This window comes from Arctopsyche grandis, chromosome 10, assembly GCF_051622035.1.
Source record: "Arctopsyche grandis isolate Sample6627 chromosome 10, ASM5162203v2, whole genome shotgun sequence".
In the NCBI taxonomy this organism is placed as follows: domain Eukaryota; kingdom Metazoa; phylum Arthropoda; class Insecta; order Trichoptera; family Hydropsychidae; genus Arctopsyche; species Arctopsyche grandis.
This window is the reverse complement of record NC_135364.1, coordinates 9203643-9228247: the sequence shown is the minus strand read 5'-3', so window position 1 is coordinate 9228247 and position 24605 is coordinate 9203643. Positions and strand designations below refer to the sequence as shown.

The 24605-nt window shown below is 31.1% G+C and overlaps 2 protein-coding genes across 2 annotated transcripts in view; both read right to left on the bottom strand.

Annotated features, from left to right (window-relative positions):
• Apoltp (Apolipoprotein lipid transfer particle) overlaps positions 1-17549 on the bottom strand; it is a 28295-nt gene extending 10746 nt beyond the window's left edge. Inside the window, exons 1-42 of the mRNA XM_077439422.1 lie at positions 17339-17549; positions 16538-16582; positions 16335-16453; positions 15921-16196; positions 15688-15840; positions 15384-15597; positions 15178-15289; positions 14218-14397; positions 14001-14135; positions 13786-13907; positions 13601-13716; positions 13362-13519; positions 13129-13271; positions 12862-13038; positions 12684-12793; positions 12279-12608; positions 12000-12190; positions 11743-11928; positions 11517-11652; positions 10543-10722; positions 10199-10469; positions 10006-10124; positions 9197-9370; positions 8949-9125; positions 8660-8863; positions 8395-8580; positions 6769-6938; positions 6466-6680; positions 6229-6391; positions 6007-6112; positions 5782-5901; positions 5000-5104; positions 4805-4916; positions 4458-4723; positions 4172-4369; positions 3812-3994; positions 2906-3004; positions 2667-2819; positions 2392-2598; positions 2099-2257; positions 1790-2034; positions 1532-1646 (exon numbers count right to left, since the gene is read on the bottom strand). Of these exons, the coding sequence (XP_077295548.1) occupies positions 1532-1646; positions 1790-2034; positions 2099-2257; positions 2392-2598; positions 2667-2819; positions 2906-3004; positions 3812-3994; positions 4172-4369; positions 4458-4723; positions 4805-4916; positions 5000-5104; positions 5782-5901; positions 6007-6112; positions 6229-6391; positions 6466-6680; positions 6769-6938; positions 8395-8580; positions 8660-8863; positions 8949-9125; positions 9197-9370; positions 10006-10124; positions 10199-10469; positions 10543-10722; positions 11517-11652; positions 11743-11928; positions 12000-12190; positions 12279-12608; positions 12684-12793; positions 12862-13038; positions 13129-13271; positions 13362-13519; positions 13601-13716; positions 13786-13907; positions 14001-14135; positions 14218-14397; positions 15178-15289; positions 15384-15597; positions 15688-15840; positions 15921-16196; positions 16335-16453; positions 16538-16582; positions 17339-17414 (6906 nt within the window). The 5' untranslated portion in view covers positions 17415-17549. The remainder of the gene's footprint in view (positions 1-1531; positions 1647-1789; positions 2035-2098; positions 2258-2391; positions 2599-2666; positions 2820-2905; positions 3005-3811; positions 3995-4171; positions 4370-4457; positions 4724-4804; positions 4917-4999; positions 5105-5781; positions 5902-6006; positions 6113-6228; positions 6392-6465; positions 6681-6768; positions 6939-8394; positions 8581-8659; positions 8864-8948; positions 9126-9196; positions 9371-10005; positions 10125-10198; positions 10470-10542; positions 10723-11516; positions 11653-11742; positions 11929-11999; positions 12191-12278; positions 12609-12683; positions 12794-12861; positions 13039-13128; positions 13272-13361; positions 13520-13600; positions 13717-13785; positions 13908-14000; positions 14136-14217; positions 14398-15177; positions 15290-15383; positions 15598-15687; positions 15841-15920; positions 16197-16334; positions 16454-16537; positions 16583-17338) is intronic.
• Positions 1-20594, bottom strand: part of LOC143917831 (uridine phosphorylase 1-like) — a 348253-nt gene extending 327659 nt beyond the window's left edge. Inside the window, exon 1 of the mRNA XM_077439428.1 lies at positions 20471-20594. The gene's annotated coding sequence lies outside the window, so the exon portion shown is untranslated. The remainder of the gene's footprint in view (positions 1-20470) is intronic.
• Between the last annotated feature and the right edge of the window lie 4011 nt (positions 20595-24605).

Here is a 24605-nt window from a genome sequence, read left to right as displayed (position 1 = left end):
TAGGTGTTCCGACCAAGTCTTCATGGTCAGCTTTCGTGGCGTTACGACCAAAGGAGCCGTTTTGGAGGGAGATCGGCGCCGAGCGCGCGTCCCCGCATTCTATTTTCGTTTTCCGCGTCGGTCGAGTGAACATCTCTGTTCGCTACCGAGTTGGTTCCCACCACCGAGTCCCGATCAGCTCAGCCTTGATCGGCAGACGATACTGGAAGTACAGCTTCAGTATACGTCCGGTGAGAAGTGAGGAATTCCTGGTCTCTCTTCGTCGAAGTCAGATCACGTAGCCACGTGGTTGAGTGAGGTTACCATAACCTCTTGAACACGTGCGCGCTAATTTCAAGTCGGACTCCCCCCCCCCCCCTTTTCTGTCCCCCCTGCTTGATCTCTGTATATACATATATATATAAAATACAGTCACCATACAAACAGAATTATAACCTGTTTTCATTACTATTCACTTTCCCGCCTTTGTCCCGTATCACCCTCACTTACGCACACTGTACGAGAGAGAGAGAGATATACATCGAGCCGAGCCGACAGCAGCAGAGACCAGACCGCAGACGACGACCTGTAGATCCCTTGGAGGAGACCAGTCCCGCCCACGCTTACCACGAGCTTCTAAGAAACCGACTTCCGGGGTGCTCTCGAGTTGAACATCCCTGGAGTCTGTACAGTAGGAATATAGCACGACTTGTGCTATTACGAATCAAAACCAGTGATCTCATCATCGATCCTGTACAAACATGCATAACTCAAGGGCAACGTCCCCTTTGACCATTCCAGAAGAAAGAGTTCATCGCTCGATCGTAAAACGAACGAAACCCAACAGTGATGTCATCAGGCAACCGTAACACGTGTCCTAAAAAGTCGTTTACGCGTGGCACACGACCCCATTTTCAAACGAACGACGTCCTGGCGCTGACCCCATAGCTATAAACCACACGTGTACCGAAGACACGTGCCTCGAAAACAGGTCAACATGTGTCCTGGAAACGAAGACAAAGCATCTGCACATGGTACGCTTCAAGTTAGAACGTATATAAAGCGACGCACCAGCTCCCAACACCAGAGTGAACCTCTGGAGTTCAACCAGCTCACTTCTCCGAAGCTCAATTTCTTCGTACATACAATAACCATTGTAACAAATGAACAAAAATAACGCTTCTCTTACAAACACAACCGGTGTTTTCTTAGACCGGGACACGGTCAACACACCTGTCCCAAGTACTAAAGTATTTTTCGAAAACTAGTTCCATCTTTTTCATTGTTGTAAAATGCTCACAATCTAAAATACTTACCAGTTAGGGATTACCATCGGGAAATTCTGCTATGGTTATAAATTCAGAAATTCCGATGTAAGCTAGTCTATATAAACGTTGAAAAATGAATGACACGGATTACACGACCCATGTTCAATGCTACCTGGAAAGGCTTTGTACATGCTTAAAATATGTTAGCCAGCATTCAAAAGATTAAATTTAATACAAACTACTTTTATAAAACCCAATATTATAGATTTATATTAAACACGTACCTTTAGAGGATTTTCACCAGAAATATTTCCATTCACTTTGTAAGTAACCACATCACCTTGAAAAACTCCAGTAATTATTTGGTTACTATTGACTTCTCCGGTAAAATTTATATTCCTAAATAAATTTGAATCATAAGTTGCGATAAAATAATGGAAAATATATATTATATATGTACACATATTGAAAATTACTCATGACTGAAATGAGTTATTTAATGTTGTATTATTATTTTGACATATATGTATGTATTAATGTACCGAAATCCTCTGAGTGGTGAAAGTATAGATAAAGCAGTTGTTCCACCGTGTTGTTCAGCATTTAAAGAATATAAATTATCCTTTGATCCAACATGGGCTTCAACTCGCAACACCCTGTGTCTATCAGAGGCCATACCAAATTCCACGGCCATATCGGACGGAGGGATTATTGGTATCAGTGAACAACGAGCTTTCAATCTTAAGTGGTCTGTTTTGTTTGCATGCCATGCTAATTCCATTGCAAGCTAAAATCAAGTTTACATTACAAACTTGTATTATGTAATAAGCCTTTTTATTCGCATAACTTACATAATTATTTTGACTGCCTTGTTGAATTTGAAGTCCACCTTTTACAAGGCTTTCAACATCTGTAAAATCTTTTTTGAAATTCACTCGCACCGTATATGGCTGAAGGTAAGGTGAGGTTAAATTTAGTGCGGCTTCTATGTTGATAAAAGACTCGTCAACCTGAAAAATTACGCAAGTAAAACTTTAATACGTACATACATACAATATACATATACATATGTACGTATTGTGTATATGTACACGTAGATATCATCTACTATAAAATAATTTAGTAAATGAAAATTATATTCAACCTCGATTTGTCCCGTTGCCGCAATATAACAAGATGGTAACTCGATATTCGCAGATATTTTGCTTATAGAGTCATCAATTAATATGCTTATTTTACCGTTGATAGATTTTAAAATCTCCAACTGGGTATCTACATCTATAACAGCAACGTGATTTGCATACCCTTCATAATCACCGGTTTCAAGTTCATACATTATGTGAAATGAATTCTGTATTGACATTAGAAAAATGTTATTAAAGGAAATGATGTGTATATATTTTATTTAACTTAAAATACCTTTTGCCAATTTTTATATTCTTTGACAAATATCAAAGCAGAGATGTTGTATTTTTCATGAAGAACAATTTCTACTGTATGAATATATTTGATCTCGCTCAATTCTTTAAAAGGTGTTATTAAATGGAAGTCATTTCTCATTGTGGTAAAGTCCTATAATTAATACTTTGTATTAGTGATATATGTATATTTAGATAAATTACAATTTATATAAATAAATTTAACTATAAAGAGCACACCTCTAAAACAAACTTATCTGTCAAAATAAACATTGACCCATTTGGTAGTAATAAATTAGCTTGTATCGTAAAAATTTCTTCTTCCATTTCTCCTTCAACCTAAATAAAACATTCAATTAATTTATATTTTAATTAAATAAATATAAAAAATAGTTTCTTAAGAGGGCTGGACACCAGCGCCTTGTCCATACAATGGTAGTACACTTCTCCCTTCCTCAATTATGGCACTAGAAAAATTATTTTTTAATATGCTATGGATATCCACCATCGGGATGCATCTATTGTTTTATTTTTTTAATTAGTTATTTTTTATAGGAGCTAGGAGACGCCAAACATCTATAAAATTGCCTCTTTTTTTAGACCCAAGAAGTCCAGCGTGCTTATTTAACGGTCGATTTAAAAAAAAAATACGTTGAAAAAATAAAAATGTTGGACAGAAAATATCTTTCTCATACCGATGATGATTTTTTTTTTTAAATTGGTCCAGTTTCGGAGGAGAAAATAGGAGAATACGAAACCTCAATTTTGTCGATTTAAAATACGTTTTATCTGGTCGAAGCGCAACTGTCGCATTCACTCAATATATATATATATATATATATATATATATATATATATATATATATATATATATATATATATATATATATATATATATATATATATATATATATATATATATATATATATATATATATATATATATATATATATATATATATATATATATATATATATTCATATATATTGTCGCATTCACTCAATATATATATCAAAGAAAAGAACGTCAACAAAATTGAGGTTTTGGGTGTACAGCCCTCTTAATAGTTAAAGAATAAAGCTTACATATATTATAGTTTAGCTACATAACATAAATTTGATGATTATATATCATACAATAATTACCTTTTTTAGATTTGCTTTAAAATGTATTGTATCAAAATATAATGTATCAAGTGTTATTAAAATATCACTAGAAAAGTCCTCAATCAACTGATTGAAATCTTTCTTTTGTATTCCCATATATTTTTCTTCAATTATTTTCAACAATCCTTTTTCATTATCTTTTATATTGAGAGCAATTCCAAGCTATAATAATGGAATACAAAATATTATATATATAATTTTATTTTATTTACATTGATAGTATTAATCAGGGCTGTGGAGTCTGAGTCAGTATCAGAGACAAACCAGTCATGAATTTCGGTATTATTACTGTACATCAAAAATATGATCAACTCCACAGCTCTCGCATTAATATATTACCTTGTGTTTTGACAATTTAACAGAAATTTCTGAATCTAATCCATCTTTATAAACATTCTTCAACACAAAGCCATTTTCTTTAAATGCTTCTAAAGGTGTATATATTTTGTATACATATTTAAAATTGAGTTTAGAGGTATATTGCCATATACCAGTAAAACCTAATTCCAATTTTTCAAAGCCTAGCCTGAAATCAACCTAAAAAAGTTTTTAATTTAAATAACGCATGATTGTTAATTTTCATCGATAATGTTTTAATTAGATATACATATATTAAAAAGCTTACTTCTTCTAAATTTCTCTTAGCTCTCACTTTAACATTTTGAAGGAATTCAATTGGAATTGCAAGGTGTCCATACACATGAAAATCTTTGCTTGATATTAATTTTAGCAGTAATTCAGCTCCAATAGTTATATTTGGAGTTTCAATGAGAGCTACCAAATGACGATCAGTATCGATAAAACCAAATCTTGCAACCATTAATGAATAAGAAGGTATGGGACTTGTCACATTTATAGTAAACATGCTATTGGTAAAACGGCGAGTGTGACCTGAGTACAAAAAAATAATTTCAGATTTTTAATATACATACATATATTATCAATTTGAAATATTTATATTTATAATATTACCTTCTACCGATATTGTATAAATTTTTTCTTCTAAATTCAAATGAGTCAATCCTTGAATATCTCGTTTTTGATTGACCATGAACGTTGTTACAAGCAAACCATTTTTATATCCCTGTAAATAATCAAAATAAACAATTAGTTGAACAGAAGAGAATAAATTTTCTTTGTTTTTACTTTGCAATATTTTAAATATACCTGAAATGGCGATTTTAAAGCCACGCGACCAGATATATTATTTGCAGACGAACTTCTATCAATTTTCCAAGATGAATTAATCATCAACATGCCTTCATTATTATACTGAAATATTACAAATAGGTTATATAATATATACAATAAGTTTAAATCGATAATTTATGTATTTATGTACTTTAAAGTAAGGTTGTGGCTATTTGCAGGTACTATATCTGCGAATTATTGACTATTTGCAGGTACTATATCTATGACAGGCGCAAAGTCTTCTGCGCATGCGCGTGAACTGTCACTGTCAGCGTGTTTACTGTTAAAATTTTGTTTTAAACCTCTTAAAATTTAATTCGAACTCGTAAAGTGACGTAGAGTAAAAAATATAATCAAAATTAGTTAATATAATTAATTGTTATAAAATTATTATCATATTCAACGTATAATACCTACAAACAACTACAAGTCGCGAACTAGCTAAATGATATAAATCTATTATAATAACGTGCGAAATTTATTTGCCTCATGTATAATGAACGATTGATTAAACAAGTCTAGCATACATTAAATGTAAGAAATTATAATTGGATTATAAGTTCACGCGCATGCGCAGAAAGCTTTGCGCCTGTCGCAGATATAGTACCTGCAAATCGCCAATAATTAGCAGATATATTACCTGCAAATAGCCACAACCTTAAAGTAAACCTTGTAAAAAAAATGTCATTAAACATGTACATTTTTAAAATAATAAAATTCAAAATTAATTTGTAACAATATATAAAGTAAAATTTTACTTCAAAGCTCATTAAGGTGTCGGAACTTTTTCTCCAATGATGTCTATGTCTTGCAATGGCAGCGGCATTTGGTAACGTTGGAAGTGTAGAATTGATTAAAGCGCTGAGTTCTCCATAAACCTTAATAAGTACATACATATTTGAAAATATAATTCAAATTTGAATTGTATACATGCATACATAAGTATATAACAAATTCGGAAAACTTGAATTCATACTACTCACCTCATTAGTTTTTAAAAGATAATCGCCGAGAACGTTGAATATCACTCTTTCTTTTTCCCACGTCATATTTGCATTTAATTCTTGTAAATTATCAACAAATCGCCACCTTAAAAATAAAATAAATAAATGAATATGTATTACAGAATATAAAATACACTTTTAGATATACTAAATACGATATTGTAATTATTGTATTCATTCTAATGAGTCTGTCAAACTCACATGAGATTAAAACTAGTATCTCTCCATCCATTGAATGGCGTGTCCATTTCGGAAAGCAATGCATATGTCGTTTCTTTTTCCATTTCTGAATACACTTTCACGCGCCACAATATACTATCGTCCGGAGACCACCCCAGCTTTAAAAGCCACATACAAAGCCAATCTGTTATACAAAAAACATCAATACAAAAAAGCTTATTTAAATATAGCTTCATTCAACAACCGCAATTAAATAACCTTTAACATGAAAGTCGAATTCTCCATTGATCATTCTTCCGGGGTAGAATAATTGCAACATCCCACCGTAATTCAGAGTTCCTCTATTTAAAAGTTGAAGTTCTACGCTTAGTTTCTGATTTGGATCTCTATTAGCATCCCAGTTTATATCAGCGCTTAATTTTTTCAAATTTTCTGTGTTGATTTTTGAATATGTCAAATGAATATCTCTGAGCCTATAATGTAATAAAAACAAGTTAAACGCTTTGGTTTCAATGTGCATATTAATATAAATTGTGTCCGTGTAATTATGGAGATAATTACTGATCAAGATGAATGTCAGTGAGAATATTTGTATCATTTTTTAAATCTGCTATAACATTAACACTGTAAATCTTCGATTTTAATTCAAGCTGTCCGTAGCATGAGAAATTTCGTTCAGAATAAATTATATAGCGGCCCATTAGACCGTATTCATCCTCTCCCTGATTAGCCTGTAAATAAAATATATATGTATATTTGTAATAAAAACACAACTTTTTACTGATGATTCCATAGATGTATAATACATAGATACGCCCTCACGTTTTATGCCGGTCTCCCTGTTGGTGCATGCACACTTTCTCTCAGTAACTAGTTAGCTTCTAAGTCGGAAGGTCGATATTGCATAGATATTGCGGAGATCTTGTCGTCACTAACTGAGGGATGCGGGGGGTTTAACTATCGGGGAAGTGGTAAAAAAACGACGACCGCTGCGTCGTAGGGAAAAATCCTTTTTTTTTCCCAACTTCCCCGCTAGTTAAACCCCCCGCACCTCTCAGTTAGTGACGACAAGATCTCCGAACAAAAGCAGGCGTCAGGGCCCATCTATGTATTATATATCTATGGATGATTCTTATTCAATAAGCGAAATTATATACATATATGATGGTAAAATAAAATATTTAAATCTGATATACATATGTACAGGTCAAATAATTGACATGTCTGGTAGTAAAGATGAAAAGATAAAGAGACGTATGAAATTAAGATGGAGTATATTTGGACGAATGAATGTTGTTTTTAAATCAAAAATGCCACTCTGCCTGAAGAAAATAGTCTTGGATCAATGCGTTTAGTCAGTGATGACGTATGGATGTGAAACTTGGGCACTGAACGCCAAGATGCTACACAAAGTCCAATGCACTCAAAGAAGTATGGAACGCTGTATGTTCGGCATAACGAGGAAAGACAGGAAGCGGAACACGTGGGTGAGAAGTATGACAAGGGTAGTGAACATAGTGGATAGAGTTAAGGGACTGGAAGAATGGACGAGAGGTGGACAAAAGAAGTGCTTGAATCAGAGAGATGTAATAAGAATAGAAGGGCCCTTATGAATAAATAATTGTTGTCAATTTTACGCGATGCGTCTCTATAAATACGCTACATCGCACAGAATACAATCGGATCTATTTACTTATAAAAATGTATCCCATGTTGTTTATTGTGTGTTTTTGAATGTGTTGTGCAATTTTTACCGATGCTTGCCCATCTTGCGAGTAATATAAACAAACAGAGGAGTTTTTATCGGACATACGTCGAGCACAAAGCGTCAAATACGACTGATGCTAAAAATTTTTAGATCTGTCCGTGGACAGAATGTCACTTGACAACAAAAGAGCACCTAAAGCCACTTCTATTAATATTACATTTCTCTGGCTTGAATGGTACCTACCCGAGAGAAGGCAAAAGGGTAAAAAGAAGACCGCAGAGAAGATGGGTATACGAAATTGGGAAAATGTGTGGGGAGATGGATGAGAGTTGCGCAAAACAGAGATGAGTGGAAGCGTGTTGGAGAGGCTTTCATCCAACAGTGGATGGTGAATGGCTGTAGATGATGATGATGATATGTATGTATAATGTGATTTGAGATAGCACTTGTGTACAAAAATATTGAAATAAAATAATTACTTTTGTATTGATGCTTATCTGTTTGTTGTCTTGAGTATACTTTGCTTCTATTAAAATTTCTGTGAATTTAGTACTAGTTAGTATAGCTTTGAGTCGGCGTGAAGCCAAATTCGATGAACTTTGATCTTGATAAAGAGCCACCAAACTAGCATCGGTTCCAGTGAACCAAATACATTCTGCATTTATCTGTAACAAATCGAAACCTCATAATTATTTGTAAAAGTTAGAAGTAATGACACATTTTTAGCGAATAAATATTACGTACATCAATTTCATTCGATTTCTTTTCATAGATGTGCGTTTTAAATACAAATGGCACAAATCGGGGTAGTGTTATATTAAGACCAGCTTCCAAATATAGTCTTGTGTCGAGTGGAAAATACAATCGCCCCCATAGACCAACCATTGAATTGGAATGTTGGACTTTATCATAAGTTGCAGTTGCAGAAACGAGTTGTAAAGCTCCATCCTGGTAATATAATAATGATAATTGTAAGTCGTTTAAAAAGAATATTTATGAATAACATAATAATTAGATATAAATATGTATTTACCTCTTCATATTGAAAACGCGTATCTAAATACGGTTTATTTACTTTGAGATAGTGTTGTAGCTTAAAACCATCGAGTGTTCGATGCCTAGAGAATGAATATTGAAATGTTCCACTCTCATCTTTGAGTTCTCTCGATGAACTTAAATTTAAATTGAAATCAATGTGGTTTGGCGTTCCCTAAACATTATAATAGATGATCGTTAATACAACGTATAGGTACATATTTTCAAAATAATTTAAATTTTCACCATATATTTTGCATCGGTGAAGAAATTTAGATGAGGATATGATGAAAATTGTAGTCCTAATTCTCCATAAAAATCTTTTCTTACTGGCAACTCTCGGTTGCTTATGAGACCATCAAATCTAATCGTTTCTTTCCGTTCATTGAGAAATTGGTAATCTAATCGCAGTTTCGTTCCCTGAAAAATATTTAAATTGTAGGAATATAGCACGACTTGTGCTATTACGAATCAAAAACAGTGATCTCATCATCGATCCTGTACAAACATGCATAACTCAAGGGCAACGTCCCCTTCGACCATTCCAGAAGAAAGAGTTCATCGCTCAATCGTAAAACGAACGAAACCCAACAGTGATGTCATCAGGCAACCGTAACATATGTCCTAAAAAGTCGTTTACGCGTGGCACACGACCCCATTCTCAAACGAACGACGTCCTGGCGCTGACCCCATAGCTGTAAGCCACACGTGTACCGAAGACACGTGCCTCGAAAACAGATCAACACGTGTCCTGGAAACGAAGACAAAGCATCTGCACACGGCACGCTTCAAGCCAGAACGTATATAAAGCGACGCACCAGCTCCCAACACCAGAGTGAACCTCTGGAGTTCAACCAGATCACTTCTCCGAAGCCCAACCTCTTCGTACATACAATAACCATTGTAACAATTGAACAAAAATAAACGATCCTCTTACAAACTACACAACATGTGTTTCGTTAGGCCGGGATACGGTCAACATACTTTCCCTGCCTTTACAAAATGTTTAAACATATAAAATATAACGTACAAATAAAATAGTTAAATTCACATACTTTACTAGGGCCATTCCATGTGACATATCCAATAAGTCGGCTTGCTAATTTTTTAGTCTGAAATTCCATAGAAACGTCACATTGCGAAACACCTTTTTTCTGAGCAAACTTCAAAGTACCTGTGATACAGAATTTTAAATTCATAAAGATTTTCTATAATTCCATAAATTAGCAGTATGCTATTCATATTTACCGGCGAGCTCTGTAATTCGGTCATTGTTTACAGCTAAATACAATTTTGGTATCAATACATAGCCATTTTTTTGATCTTGTTTATTTATTGACATGACAGCGTCAAAATGCTTTTGACCGTCTATGTCTAATGCACATTCTAATAATTTTAAATTGGCTAAGTTTTTATAAGTTGCATGTGCCTTTAAAAAGTTGTCAGCCGATTGGAATGTCATAACTGCAGTGCCAAACTCTTTAGAGTATGTGACACTTGAATCAATTGAACGTTTCGTCTGAAAGCAATCATGTTTTTTCTATCACATCGTATACAGATTTTTTAAACTTTAATCATGAAATGAGAATTACCAGTGAATTGGGAGTGTCAAAAGAAAACCTGATATCGTTGGTAGTATCGTTAGTATTCCAAGCATACAAGAAAGAATAGACTTTAGCCGTAGGGTCGACTTTCTCCAATGAAAGAAGATAATGTGCCGGGCCAGCCATGATGAAATATGGTGCATTGCCTACATTTGTCATATTGGGAAACTGAAATGTACAAAATATTCAAGTGTAAATAAAACTTTTATCATTTAATAGTTTTTCTTGACGTATACATAAAGTGACCATACGTCCCGTTTTGAACGGGACCGTCCCGTTTTTAGATAGCCTGTCCCGTTGTCCCCAAGCACAGCTTCGGGACGTGGAAATGTCCCGTTTTCAAAAAGAGAGTATATTTATTGAATTATTATATATATATCGTATAATTATTGAATACATTTAATGCACCCGTAGAAAGAATCTTTTCACAGATGAACAAGTTGTGGACGACCGAAAAAACGCAATTACAAGTCTCAGTTCTTAAAGCGATGTTGTTAATTAAAATCAATTTTAAGAAATCCTGCCACGAATTTCATTCTTATTTAAAAGCAAACCCTATAATAATACTTAAGAAAATTTGTTCATCAGAAAAATATAAAACAACATAAATTTTTTATATTTATATTATTCATTCCTGTTCTTTTCTTATCTTCAACATTCCTGTTCTTTTTATTAATAAATAAAAACTATGAAAAAATACGCGTTTTCTTGAATACAAAAATTGGTAGATGTCCCGTTTTGAGGACAAAAATAAATGGTCACATTACGTATACAGAATGTGGAAAAAACAATAAGAATAATAATATAAAATAATATCTTGAAAATGAACAATTTAGCTAGAGTGAAAATATTCACTAATTAAATAAAACCAAATTGCATTATTCCGCAGTCATTTTTTGATAATGTCTAATTGTTTCCCCGTCTTGTATATAATATGTATGTATGTATAATATAATAGATACCTCATATGATGCACACAATTTAATTCCGATAGCTTTATCGATAATTGTCCAACTGCATGTTGATGCCTCAACTTTGTTCTTATTGAAACTGACTTGTCTGACTTCCTTATTACCATGCAATACAATAAGTTCGGACCTGAAGATAAATACATAAAATTAAAAGTAATAATTGTATTGCACTCTTTATAAAATTTAATTTACATGTAATGTGTATAATGAATCATACTTTGCTTCAAAAATTTCTTGTTTAGAATGTGGTAATGAAACATTCAATGATGCTAAAGTTCCAGAACGTAGCTTCAATTTTGCAGATAGAGCTGTAGAAGTGTGAAGTCTGAAATTAACTCTTATACCTGTATCTCCTAAGCCACCCGCACTCACACTCATTGTAGCAGCTACATTAAGAGCCATACTAGAACATCAAAATGTGATTAAAACATGCAAAAATAATTAATCTCGGTTAATTCATAATTTTTTCGTTACCTTGGATGCATTTTTCCTTCAAAATCTAAATTCCTTGTTTGGAAAAAGGTATCTGTATTTGATATTGATCCGGACATCTTTAAATTTACAATATTTGTACCCAACAGATTCATAGTCATTGGTAATCCACATCCTGTTGGTACTGAATAAGTGGTATCCAAAAATAGTGATGCCTTTTTATAATCAATTTCCTAATCAAATAAAAAAAAACAAACAAAATTCAAGTGTTATATTTAAATAAGAAACAAATTTTTATAAGTCGAATAAAATAAAACAAACCTTTCCTGACAGAATCTTATTTATATGATGAAGAGGATTCAATTGTGTTACAGTACTTTTAATTTCTTCATCGCCTTCAGCATTCCAGTATGATATCTCATTACCAAACACTTTTATTCCAAGATCAAGTATAGGGAAGCGATGATTTAGAGCTTCATTTTTGTAGTTGATGTTCTTAATTTTCCTCTTAATCGAGCTCGCTTCGTCATTTGCTGAGCGTAAAACTCTTAGAGATTTCAATTTATTATCTACAGTAGAACGACCGAATTGACCATTTGGTCCAAATATACTTTCGATGTAATCTTCAAAACCTTCACCCCTTGCTTTCATCTAGGAGTATAAATTATATGTGTTAAACTATGTAGTTAGAACGATTAAATACAATAAAATATTATAAAATCTTACTTCGAATATATTAATCGATTCTCCGAACATATCTAATGTTAAATTCAATGACAAAGAGCGTGGTATATAAGTATCAGGCGACATAATAATATTTGCTTCACAGTTACCACCTATAAAATTTAAGTATTAGATACATGCTTGAAATTTACCTATAAATTAGAATATATTAAATAAATACCAGCGTTAAAATCATCGAAAAATACCCCGTATTCGAAATTTCTAGAAAATTTCCGGATGTCTAAAGTGTTCTTGGGTATAGGAATTGTATTTCCCGAAAGAAAACCTTGTTTTTCTAATCTTGATGGTATAGTTGATTTTCCTAAATTTTCCAAATGACTCCATACAAATGAAGAAACTAAAATTATATTAAATAGTGTTATCGGATTGATGACGGTAACAAGACGGAAAAAATATTTTTAAAATTTGCATATTAATTAATCATTACCTTGATTTATTTCTTCCTGACGTAAAATTTGAATAATTTCTCTAATAAGAACATATCGTGGACATCTCATTACTTGAAGGTAAGATGCTAATCGTACTTCTACATCCACAAATTTTTGTTTGAAAATTTGTAAAAAGTAAGACCTATACAAAAAGTACATTAACAAGAAAGCCTTTTAAATTTTTTAATATAATTATATTAGTATATATTATATATGTAATTATAATACATACCTTGTTTCTTCACAAGGTGTTCTTCTAAATGCATCCACAGCATATAATCTTATTTGAATATCAAAATTGTCATCATTAATAATACTCATTAATGCAGTATCTCTAAAGTTATTAGTAAATCCACCAATATTTCCTAGTGCTTTTATGCTAATAACTAACTGAAAAAAATTAAGGTAAAATTAAATTAAATTTTTAAGAAATGAATTACAATATGTAATAAAATAATAAACTTATCATACATTTTCCCTTTCATTTCTTGTAAAATTTCTTTTATTAGTGCTTAGACTTTCCAAGACATTGTCTTCAAATATTTTTATAATATTTGCATTCTGAGTTTCCAAACAACATTCTGAAACTATGTAGATAAACAAATGATAAGAAATTGTAATATTAATATTATTTCAATTGTAAAAGCAATACTTACGTAATTTTTTGCTATTTCTACAATAAGAATGAACCATAACAGAAGCGGCCAATGATATATACTTATCTAAAGGATTAGCTTTTAATAATTCTCCCATACTAAAAATCTTTTCTTTGTGTGGTCTAAAAAAATTTTTGATGAATTTTAAAATAAATTCCACTTTAAATGTTGTCAATCTTACAAATAACATATAAACTTAAACGTAATAAACATACCGTGGGATCATAGCCATAGACATCAACCATTCTTGCCTAACCTCTGCACTAACAGACTTCTTAAGAATCATGTCTTTTATTAATTCCACAGATCCAACACTGGCTATGTACGGCAATGCATCAATTATGTGTTTTCTTAAAATGTCATTGAAATTTTGATATATTGAAACAAATATATATAATTTTAAAGCCAAATACAGTTTAAATAGTAACTTACTTTCCTAGAGGACAGATTGCATCTGCTCTTGCATACAATTGAGATAGAGCAGTATACTGTAAGCCTCGACAAGCTCGCACAAACTCTCCCCAAAGTCTCACCATTATACCACTCTCTACCTGTTCTGCTTCTGAATTTTTACTATTCTCCATAGTTTCTGATTCAGCTTGAACTTCTATCCTAAATATTTTATTTTATTTTATTTTATTGTTACAATCAATATACACTCGTCATTACAGATCGCTCCAATGCGACGGGTGTACGATAACGAAATACAGAATACATATACAATCAGAAATCACAAATACAATAATACATATACAATCAGAATACATAGCATATAACAATTAATTATATAACAATTAATCAGAAATAACAATCATAGAGACATTTATGGATTATTGTTTTAGATTTTTTTATACATATAATAAATACGAAATTATAGAGATGTCTATAGAGATATCTATAGATTTTAGATAGCTGTGCATAATTATTACAAATGACGGGCTGAAAACCAGACTGGTACAAGTGACATTTTTAAAAAAATCTGGTTTAAGTGCTAAAATAATAGTATATATGAAATGCTATTATTTTAGCACTTAAACCAGCTTTTTTTTTAAATGTCACTTGTACCAGTCTGGTTTTCAGCCCATCAAATTATACACAGACAGATTTTTGTGACAAAAGGTAATGATCTAATACCAATTTTTCAGTAACCGTTTCGGCAATGATCAGATAAAATTGGCAAACTCTGATAGAGAAACGATCGATTTGGAGTCACAAAACCCCCAAACCTAACCAGCAGTTTGATGTCTCGAACCTTCGGTCTCAGTGGTGCTAATTATATACGCTACCATTAAGCCAAACTGCTGGCTACTAATTAGTTTGCTACTATAATCATATCATAGTAGCAAACTAATTTGTTTTTAGTCAAATAATAATAGATGTAGTTTTTCTTACTTGCAAAGCTGCTTTAATATATCTCTTGCTGATTTTAATACACCAATAGACGGTCTTGGAATAGATATATGATTATGCAAAAGATCCTGTCTCAACATTATGATTTCTAACTCTAAAACAAAATATTTGTATATCATTTTAATTATATATTGTACATATATAATATACATCATCAGTTATTAAGTGTATAAAATGAATTAAACTACCTTCATTTTTTTCATCTAAAATTGAATCACTGGATTTACTCATCTCCCCTGCTAATACGAGATTTTGAAAAACTGTTGTCATGGCTCCGGACTGCTTTCCAGAAAACGGTTCAAATAAATGTCGTTCGCGACATTGAACCAGTGTATAAATTTTATGATCAATAACAATTCTACAGCGACTTTCAGATTGTAAAACTGGCCACGTTTGGAATTTCTATTGCACATTAATTAAAAAAAAACACTATGATTATTTAATTTTAGTCAGAGATATAACTATAAATGTAACCATATTTAAATAACATACACTTTGGAAGTTATATCGCACAGTTTGTAAAATCGACAGATATTTATAACGATCTATGCACTCAGTAAGATCTTTCTTTTTTAATATAATCAAACTGGTGTTTTGTTGTCCTTCCATCCGATAGTCAGTATTGCAACTTCCATGAATATCTCTCTATATTTTGATATATTATTTAAAAAATATTAAATGTACTCATGATTATTATGAATATTATTATAAAATTTTAAAATAACCTCAATGCCATTAAAATCCATATCAAAGCGGGACATAGAATTTTGGAATAAGGACAAAACTCCTCTCTTAAAATTCAAAGCCCAATCTTCTTCTTTTTCTTGAGGACATATTTCTGTTATCATTCCATTATGAAAGGCGAACCGAAGACTATGTTCTGAGAGTTTATTTGCAAACGCTCCTTCTCTTTCTTGAAGAAAATCTTCATCTTGGTCTTTCATTCGAACCGAATTAATTTTTAGTAATGCTTCACATTCTGTGATGAATTCCAGCACCACCTATAAAAATAATCAAAATCTTGAGTTCGAATTTTCGCATGATCACAAAACTTCATCTATTGTTACTACACACATAGATAAAGTAATAAATGAGAAAACAAAATAACTAATTGCCACATCGAACAATATTCAACTTACACTGGCATCAACATTTAAGGTAGATCTATTTTCACTCGATCCTTCGAATACAGTATTTATAGTGACACTGTAATTATAATGGTATGAGATGTATTTGCTGTATTTGAATTTATCTATGGCTGGAAACAAATATTGTGATAAAAATTAAAAATATATAAAAACTAATTCATTATATTTAAGATGACATTGAAAATTATACATACTATTACAAGTTGGCTGTCCACATATGTAAGGATCTCTCAATGTATCTAAAACCAATAATATTTATTATAGCTAATATAATTTAAATAATACTATAAACATTCAACGGTTTAAAAATATAGTTTAATTCATTGTATTATTATTTTGTATATAATAACATACACATAAGATAACAGTAAAAATAAATGTAATTAACACTAAAAAATGTTAGAAAGTAGCAATATCTTTGGAAATCTAGTATTGAATTATTAATACATTTGGCGATACAATGATAAGTAATGTTATTTCTAGGGAAAATCAAATAAGTGTGAAATTGTTCTAGAAGTAATCTAAGAAGCTTGTCATACTTAAATTGTTTACTTTATATTAAGATTGTATTTATAAACCAAAATAAAAGTTTCAATACACATGTATGTATTTATGTAATATATTCATAAAAGTTAACATAAAATTTTTTATTTTAGGCATTTTTAAAATCAAATTAGTCTCTGTACGTCATAATGATTTATGTAAAAATCAACCCATGACCTCGTGATTGTAAGGCCATATTGTTATCACTTGAGATTCACGTTTTCAATACTCTGAGAATTACTTTGATGCAGTATTAACCTCTTAAAATAATCAAATGTACACATGTAACTTTGTTTAAATGTTATCATTGATCTTTCGCTATATCATATATTTATTCAATAAGTGAAATAATACTTTTGCTATTTTATTGGAAAGGCGCATTGTCGAAAAATATTAAAAGTAGTGAATAAAATATTATAGTAATTTTTAATAATAATAATAACGACACATACTTCCATTACTGATTGTCATAAAGCATGTCACCAAAACAAAAATGCACAAAATCACTGTCCTGCTATACACACACATTTTTCTCACACGAAATGTAACAAATTTTATACAGTCGTAATTTTTAACATGACGAAAAGTCACAACACACGTCACCGTCGAGATCGACTGAAAGACTGGCGAGTCAATTCCACTGTGAAAACAGGATCAGAGTCTGATAGGGTCAAGGGTCATCAAATATAATTATCGCATTTAATAAATAAATGAAAGACTACATACATACATTCCATATCCGGTTTATATCTTAATTTTATAATTTTACAAATCGAGCAGTAATCAATCGTCAATATTAATATATGTACATACATTTATATATCACAGATTATCAATTTTATTATCTACTAATTTGATACTTTCAATTTCATCGATGATTAGATTTATGACTTTAAATTACACATCAAATTCTAGATACAACAAACTTAATTTATTATACAAATATAAAAATTGCAAAACAGGTTGATATATATAATACCACTATTCTAAAAATACTCGAAAAATGAACTCGCACCAAAGCATTAAGATCAGGAGTGGGGGTAGTTTTTTTCGAGTTTATTTTTCGAGTCTTCGTGAGCTCAGAGTTTGTGCCGTAAAGTGGACCCTAGGATTGATGTACTTTTTAAACCCAGAAGGGTACATATTAAGTTGGTGTGACCGTAAAAAAGTCAAAAATGTTCGTTTACCATGCATACATATGAAAAACGGTTAGTATATATATCAGTGGCGTGCGGTAAAGCTCTCTCTCCCCCCGTTGTACATACTCACTTAATTTGCGCGAGCAGGATACAAGAGGAACAAGAGGAACAGGCTTTTCCACCCGTATCCTGCGCGCGCACATTAAACTAGGCTGTATGACAAAAAGAGAGATAATTTCACCGCATGCCACTGATATATTATTATATATACATAGTACCGTTTATCGTGCACCTTTTTTTTATCTTTCGATTTTCGACCTTTGCCTTCCGATATTTGCTTTTTCGATCTTTTGACTTTCGGTGCCGTGAGGTAGACCCCAATAAAATGTATAGGAATATAATAACAATAGAAAAAAACTTCCATATATACTGTTTGCTACCAATGTTTCCTCTAGCCTAATAGACGGCGAAGTCTTTGAGCATTTACCGTCATCTATTGAAAATTTATTTTATTAATTAATTAATTAATTTTTCTATTGGTGTTTTATATTATTCATATGTAAGTATGTAGGTAGGTAGTTTTTACCATTTTTCTTTCATATTAAACAGTTAAATATAAATATTTAATTAAATATATTTAAAAGGTATTTGAAAAAAATTCGACCTCGTACGGATCGAACACAGCAACGACACATTTCTTTTAATTTTTTTTTATTTAATAACTTAATACGCCAACACCCATGCGATGATATTTCATCGGGTACAACACTAGTATTAAATTAATTATCAATTTTGTAAATGCATATTATTAAACCGAAAATAATATACAATAAACCATTTGTCTATATAAACATTATATTGGTTTTGGAAATGATTTTATTTATTCATTTAGTTTGTATTAATTAATATCTTTAAGATTTTATCAAACAGGTTGGGGTTTACAATCTCTGTATTTTATGATGGGTCAGATTAGGATGCCTGTATGTTCTGTTCAACTTTGGAATATCTACGATTTACATATCTGCATAGAAAAGAATTCTAATTTCGAATATATTTTAATGTAAAATTTCTAAATTAAAATATACATCTCTACTATATCTCCATTTTGAAAATTTTAGTTACAATTGTGAATATGTTAATATAGAGATGAAAAATATGAAGCGATGGACTCCCTTCACATGATATCATCAATCGTCACGTATCCTTTGATCAAATTGATGTACACAAGTATGATCACCGTTACAGGATATCGTACAACGAAAGTTGATTGACTTAAATTAGCTTCTACCAACTTGACTTCTAACAAATAAATTTTATGTTGTACTTATTTTCTGATTTACAGCATACAAGTGTACATATCTACATACATATATGAATTTTCATATTTAAGTATTTTAAAATAGCATTGACAGGTATTTGAAAGATACTTTACAGGTATTTGTGATATCTTTACCACAAATCTTTGAAACATAATATCTACAAAGTACATAATTTTATTCATGAGAAGCTGCGTTAATGTTACGTTTTACATTCAGTCAATATATGTATTTAGTTATTGGCATTATTTTGACTGATAGTTTTGAACTATGATAAAATTGTTCGTTCCATGTTAAATTAATTAATTTGTTCATAATTATAAAACAAAAAAAATCTGCCCCGAAGTCAGATATAAAGCGATTAAATGAAAATATATAAAATATAGCAAATAGCAACAATGTCTAATGTTTTATTTAAACGTATCGATTACTTCTACAAAAAAATGCATTTAATGTATATATATTGTGAGAAAATTCATTTTTAAATACTTTAAATAATAGATTGATAATCTTAAACTTAGGGCTGTCCAAAACGAGTTTTGTGACGCGTGCTACATCTAGATTAGAAATTTCACTCGCGAAAATATAAAACAATAATTGAAATCAATCGCGCATTAGAAAATTATAGATTCTATCTCTGATCGGTAATCTCAATATATGTACATATGTATATAATTTTATTTGATGTTTGGTCAAAGAAGAACAGCTCACGAACCACTCGAAAGAATTTCTTTGGCATGTAAGTGTTTTGATTACAAATATTTTCCTATTATTGATAAACAAGTGAAACTAAGAAAAACTTCGTAAAACATAATTTATTTCAATTTTAAGTTCATTCTAAATAGTGTAGAAAAATAAAATTTCAAAAAAATATTAATTGATGAAAGTACATGCAAACTATTGTGTAAGATATGCATAGTAAAGAAATGAATATTTTAAAAAAGCTTGCATTTTCTTGTTATAACTAGAGGTAGGATAGCCAAGGGGCCGCTCATTGTTCCATTGTTGTAAATCCTTTGTAAAAAAGGTTCGGCAAACCTTTAACAATGCATTTACAACGTTTGAACAATACGCGGCACCTTCTGGGTCCGGGCATTAGTAATAACTAGTGGCCGGATCCAAAGCGCGCCGTTTATTGTTCAATTGTTGTAAAAGGTTCGCCCAACCTTTATTTTGTACTCTAGCTTTGTAAATAGAGCCAAACCACCCCGGTTCCTGGAAAATCACGGTCTCTATCCGTAGTCTAATAATGACATTGTTAAATGAAGATTTTTTTTGCATGAACAATTCTCGCTGATTCTTACATACTTACCGAGCTTTTTTTCCCATGTTACGCGGTGGAACGGCGTTCCGGCACCTTTTTGTCTCAGCATTTTTTATGTTTCAAACGAATATTCTTTATAATATAATTTGAATATAATCTTTTCCAATAAAATACTTAACAAGAAGTGAGTTCCGGTACCTTTTTTTTCAAAAAAAAAAAAGCCCTGCATATTTACATACATACATGTGTAATTGTGACTGCTAAATTCGAATATGCCATCTGTATTTGTCCATCAGCCCCCATTTTTTTTGTAATTGTACATATGTTTCTAACTAACTTATCTTAACTGCTCTATCCATATCTCGTCCCCTCTTTAAACTCTTCAATCATTCCTTTATATCTTCCTTTATACCCAACGAATGGAAAACTTCTAACATTATTCCTATCTACAAAAAGGGAAACAAATTAGAAGCCACTAATTATCGTCCTATCAGTCTTTCACCCATTTTGCTAAAATGTTTTGAAAAAATCATCGCCTCTCAACTGACTAAATTTCTTGAGTCTTGTAACCTTTTATCTAAATACCAGCATGGTTTTATAAAAGGCCGATCAGTACTGAGTAACCTTTTAACCGTGCACAATGATTGGTCTCTCCTTCTTAATAATAATATACCCGTAGATGTCGTCTATCTTGACTTCGAAAAAGCCTTTGATAGAGTTCCTATCGATCGGCTTTTACTAAAAATCGAGCATATAGGTGTGAGAGGAAGGCTACTTGACTGGATCAGAGTGTTTTTAAAGTCTAGATACTTCTCGGTGAGGATTGGATCCTGCTCTTCAGAATCTCATCCCGTCCTTAGTGGTGTTCCCCAAGGCTCTGTTTTAGGGCCAATTCTTTTTTTAATTTTTATTAATGATATAGCAAATGACCTCACTTGTAAATATTCTATTTTCGCTGACGACATTAAACTTTATTGTCCTGCCAACTCAGATGGCAGAAATTCCCTTCAAAGCGATTTGGACACAATTGTCACGTGGTCTAAAACTTGGCTTTTAACTTTAAATGTTAAGAAATGCTCTGTTCTCCACCTAGGAAATAATAACCCAAATCTTTCCTACAAAATAAACAGCCTTTTCCTGAATTGCGTCCAATACCAATTAGACCTAGGTATCATCACCACTTGCGACCTTAAATGGTCCGCTCATATAAATCATATTGTCAACAAAACTTACTCATTTTTGTATGTTATAAAGCGGGTATTCAATTTTCTAAATTTAACTATTTTAACAAAAATATATAAAACTTTCATCAGACCTAGACTTGAATACGCTTTTTGCATATGGAATCCTCATTTTAAAAAGGATATTACATGTATTGAAAGGGTTCAAAGGAGAATTTCAAAGATTCCTTCTGAACTCAAATCACTTTCTTATAATGAAAGATTGAAAATAATGAATCTCACTACATTGGAGACGAGAAGATCTAGAGGTGACTTAATCGAAGTCTATAAAATTCTTAATAATCACTATAATTGTCATATGTCTAATGTTATTTCATTCAACATAAACACTCACCTCAGAGGTCACACGCTTAGACTCCAAAAAGATAAATCTAATAAATTGATCAGAGATACATTCTTTTCTAACAGAGTGGTTTCAGTTTGGAATAGTCTTCCCAACGATTTAGTAACCTCTATTAATATTAATATTTTTAAGAATAAACTTGATACTTTTTTTAAAACCAAAGGATTTTTGTGATTCTTCTTTCCCATAATCATATTTCTGTATTTTTATCTTTTTTTGTTTATTTATTTTATATATTTTTTTTCTTCTCTTATTTTATTTTATTTTAATATTGTTTTTTTTTTTAATGTATTTTAATTTTTCTCATTGTTTTATTGCATATATGTATAATTTGTAAAATTATGTTTATTCAAACCCCTTGGGCCTATCGGCTTTGCCGCCTCCCCCAAGTTTATTAAATAAATAAATAAAAAAAATATGTTTCACTCCCAAATTAGCATTTCTTGCTCCTTATGTTTTATTCTTCGAATTTATTATTTTCGAAGTCATTTTAAAACAATGAATTTTTATTCACCCAATGGCGTATTATTCTAGATAAATCTGATGTTGGGTAATAACCGGACAACTTGGGGTTTCGGAAATGAGTAATTGCAAAGGTTTTCTTTATTTTAAATATTAATACCAATTTCCCAGAATAAGCTAAACTAAAATAAAAGAAAAAAAATTGTGGGATCTCCAAACAGGGAACCAATGAAAGATGCCAGTTTCGACATTGCCTCAGATCAGTGATCACCAATCTACAGCCAGCGAGTGATTTTCATCCGGCCAAGGACAAAAATTGGCCTGATTTTAAAAACTAATTTAAAATGTAAAATTTTTAAGCTAATTAAAATTATTGACCTGATTGTGATATTTTATACAAGAAAAAAGGTCAAATTCCTTCACAATTTTTATTGGGGTAGTTAAGACCCAAATGAAATGCAGAAAACAACTTTCTGTTTTTCTTTTGCTTGACGACCGTTCGTCATTTGTTTTCCTTGTTCTGATAATTTGTCTAAAACTATACCTATTTAGAATTTTCCGATAATATTTGTGTATTCACAATATTAAATTGTTACAGAAAGCGTTTGAAGATCGATTTATAGATTTTAAGAGTAATTTAAAAGTGTTTAAATTTTTACAAATCTATTTGATATCCATATCAACGATATTGAAGAAGATTTAGACAATTAGAATTAATCGATCTTCAAGCGAATGATGGTTTGAAGTCAATATTTAAAAATGGAACGTTAATTATTTTTTTTGCCATATTGAAGGAGTCTGATTATCCAAAAATAAAGCATTTGCATTTTTGTATCGTATCAATTTTTGTTAGCACATACGTTTTCCGAGATGAAATATACCTATATAATTAAAAAATCGATCACTCTTAATCGATTGGCATCTGGAAAATTCTTCACAAATCGGAACCTCACATTTGAAACCAGACATTATAAAAATTAGTTCCTCAAAACAAGCGCAAAAATCACATTAATTAAAATCTTTTTTTTCCATATTTTTGTTCCATCACTAATTATCTTTTAGTATATATATATATATATATATATATATATATATATATATATATATATATATATATATATATATATATATATATATATATATATATATACACCTGTATGTAAAAATAATAAAATAAATAAATGTTATGATTTTAATGATTTTTTAATAGCTACCAACCTTTTTATTTTAGAATTTGTACATAATAACAACACATATGCACATATTTACATACATACACATACATATGTATGCATGATTTAGGTATAAAATCCGTGTTAACATTATATACAAATATGCATAAAAATAAATTTACATTTTTTATTTTTTAAAAAACTTTGTCTATAAAAAATGTATGCAAATTTGTTTGAATTGGATTCCAATAAGAGTTTTTTTCATTCGGCCCTCCATACATTTGAAAATTCTGAACGGGCCCATTTCTCAAAAAGGTTGGGTATCCCTGCTTTAGATAAAAGAGAGGCACCTGCACCTGGCAGTCCTTCAAAACCGTGCAAACAAATTTCCTCGGGAGTACAGGCGAAAGTCGAAGTCTGAAATTTCGAACGCGTTTAAGTCAAAAACCCTATGTGTCGGGAAAATTTGGAATAAGCATAAAATATCTATAATAATCACTTTCTTTAATTCATGTAACATTCAAAAAGTTTAATTTTGTCTCTCAGTCCAACCAATCGCTTTATACATATTATATTTAGAATGAAATAAAATTTTAAGTAATAATATGCCTGATGACAAATAGTAGGTTTGAATTCGACTCGACTGACATTTTTCGGCTAGGCTAAGGTATTACTGAGAAGACAGACCACATTTATAAATTAATAGCAACAGTATTTATTTGCATTTTGTTATTTTTTACATAGATATATGTACATATACGTACCTAGAAATGAATAAATTA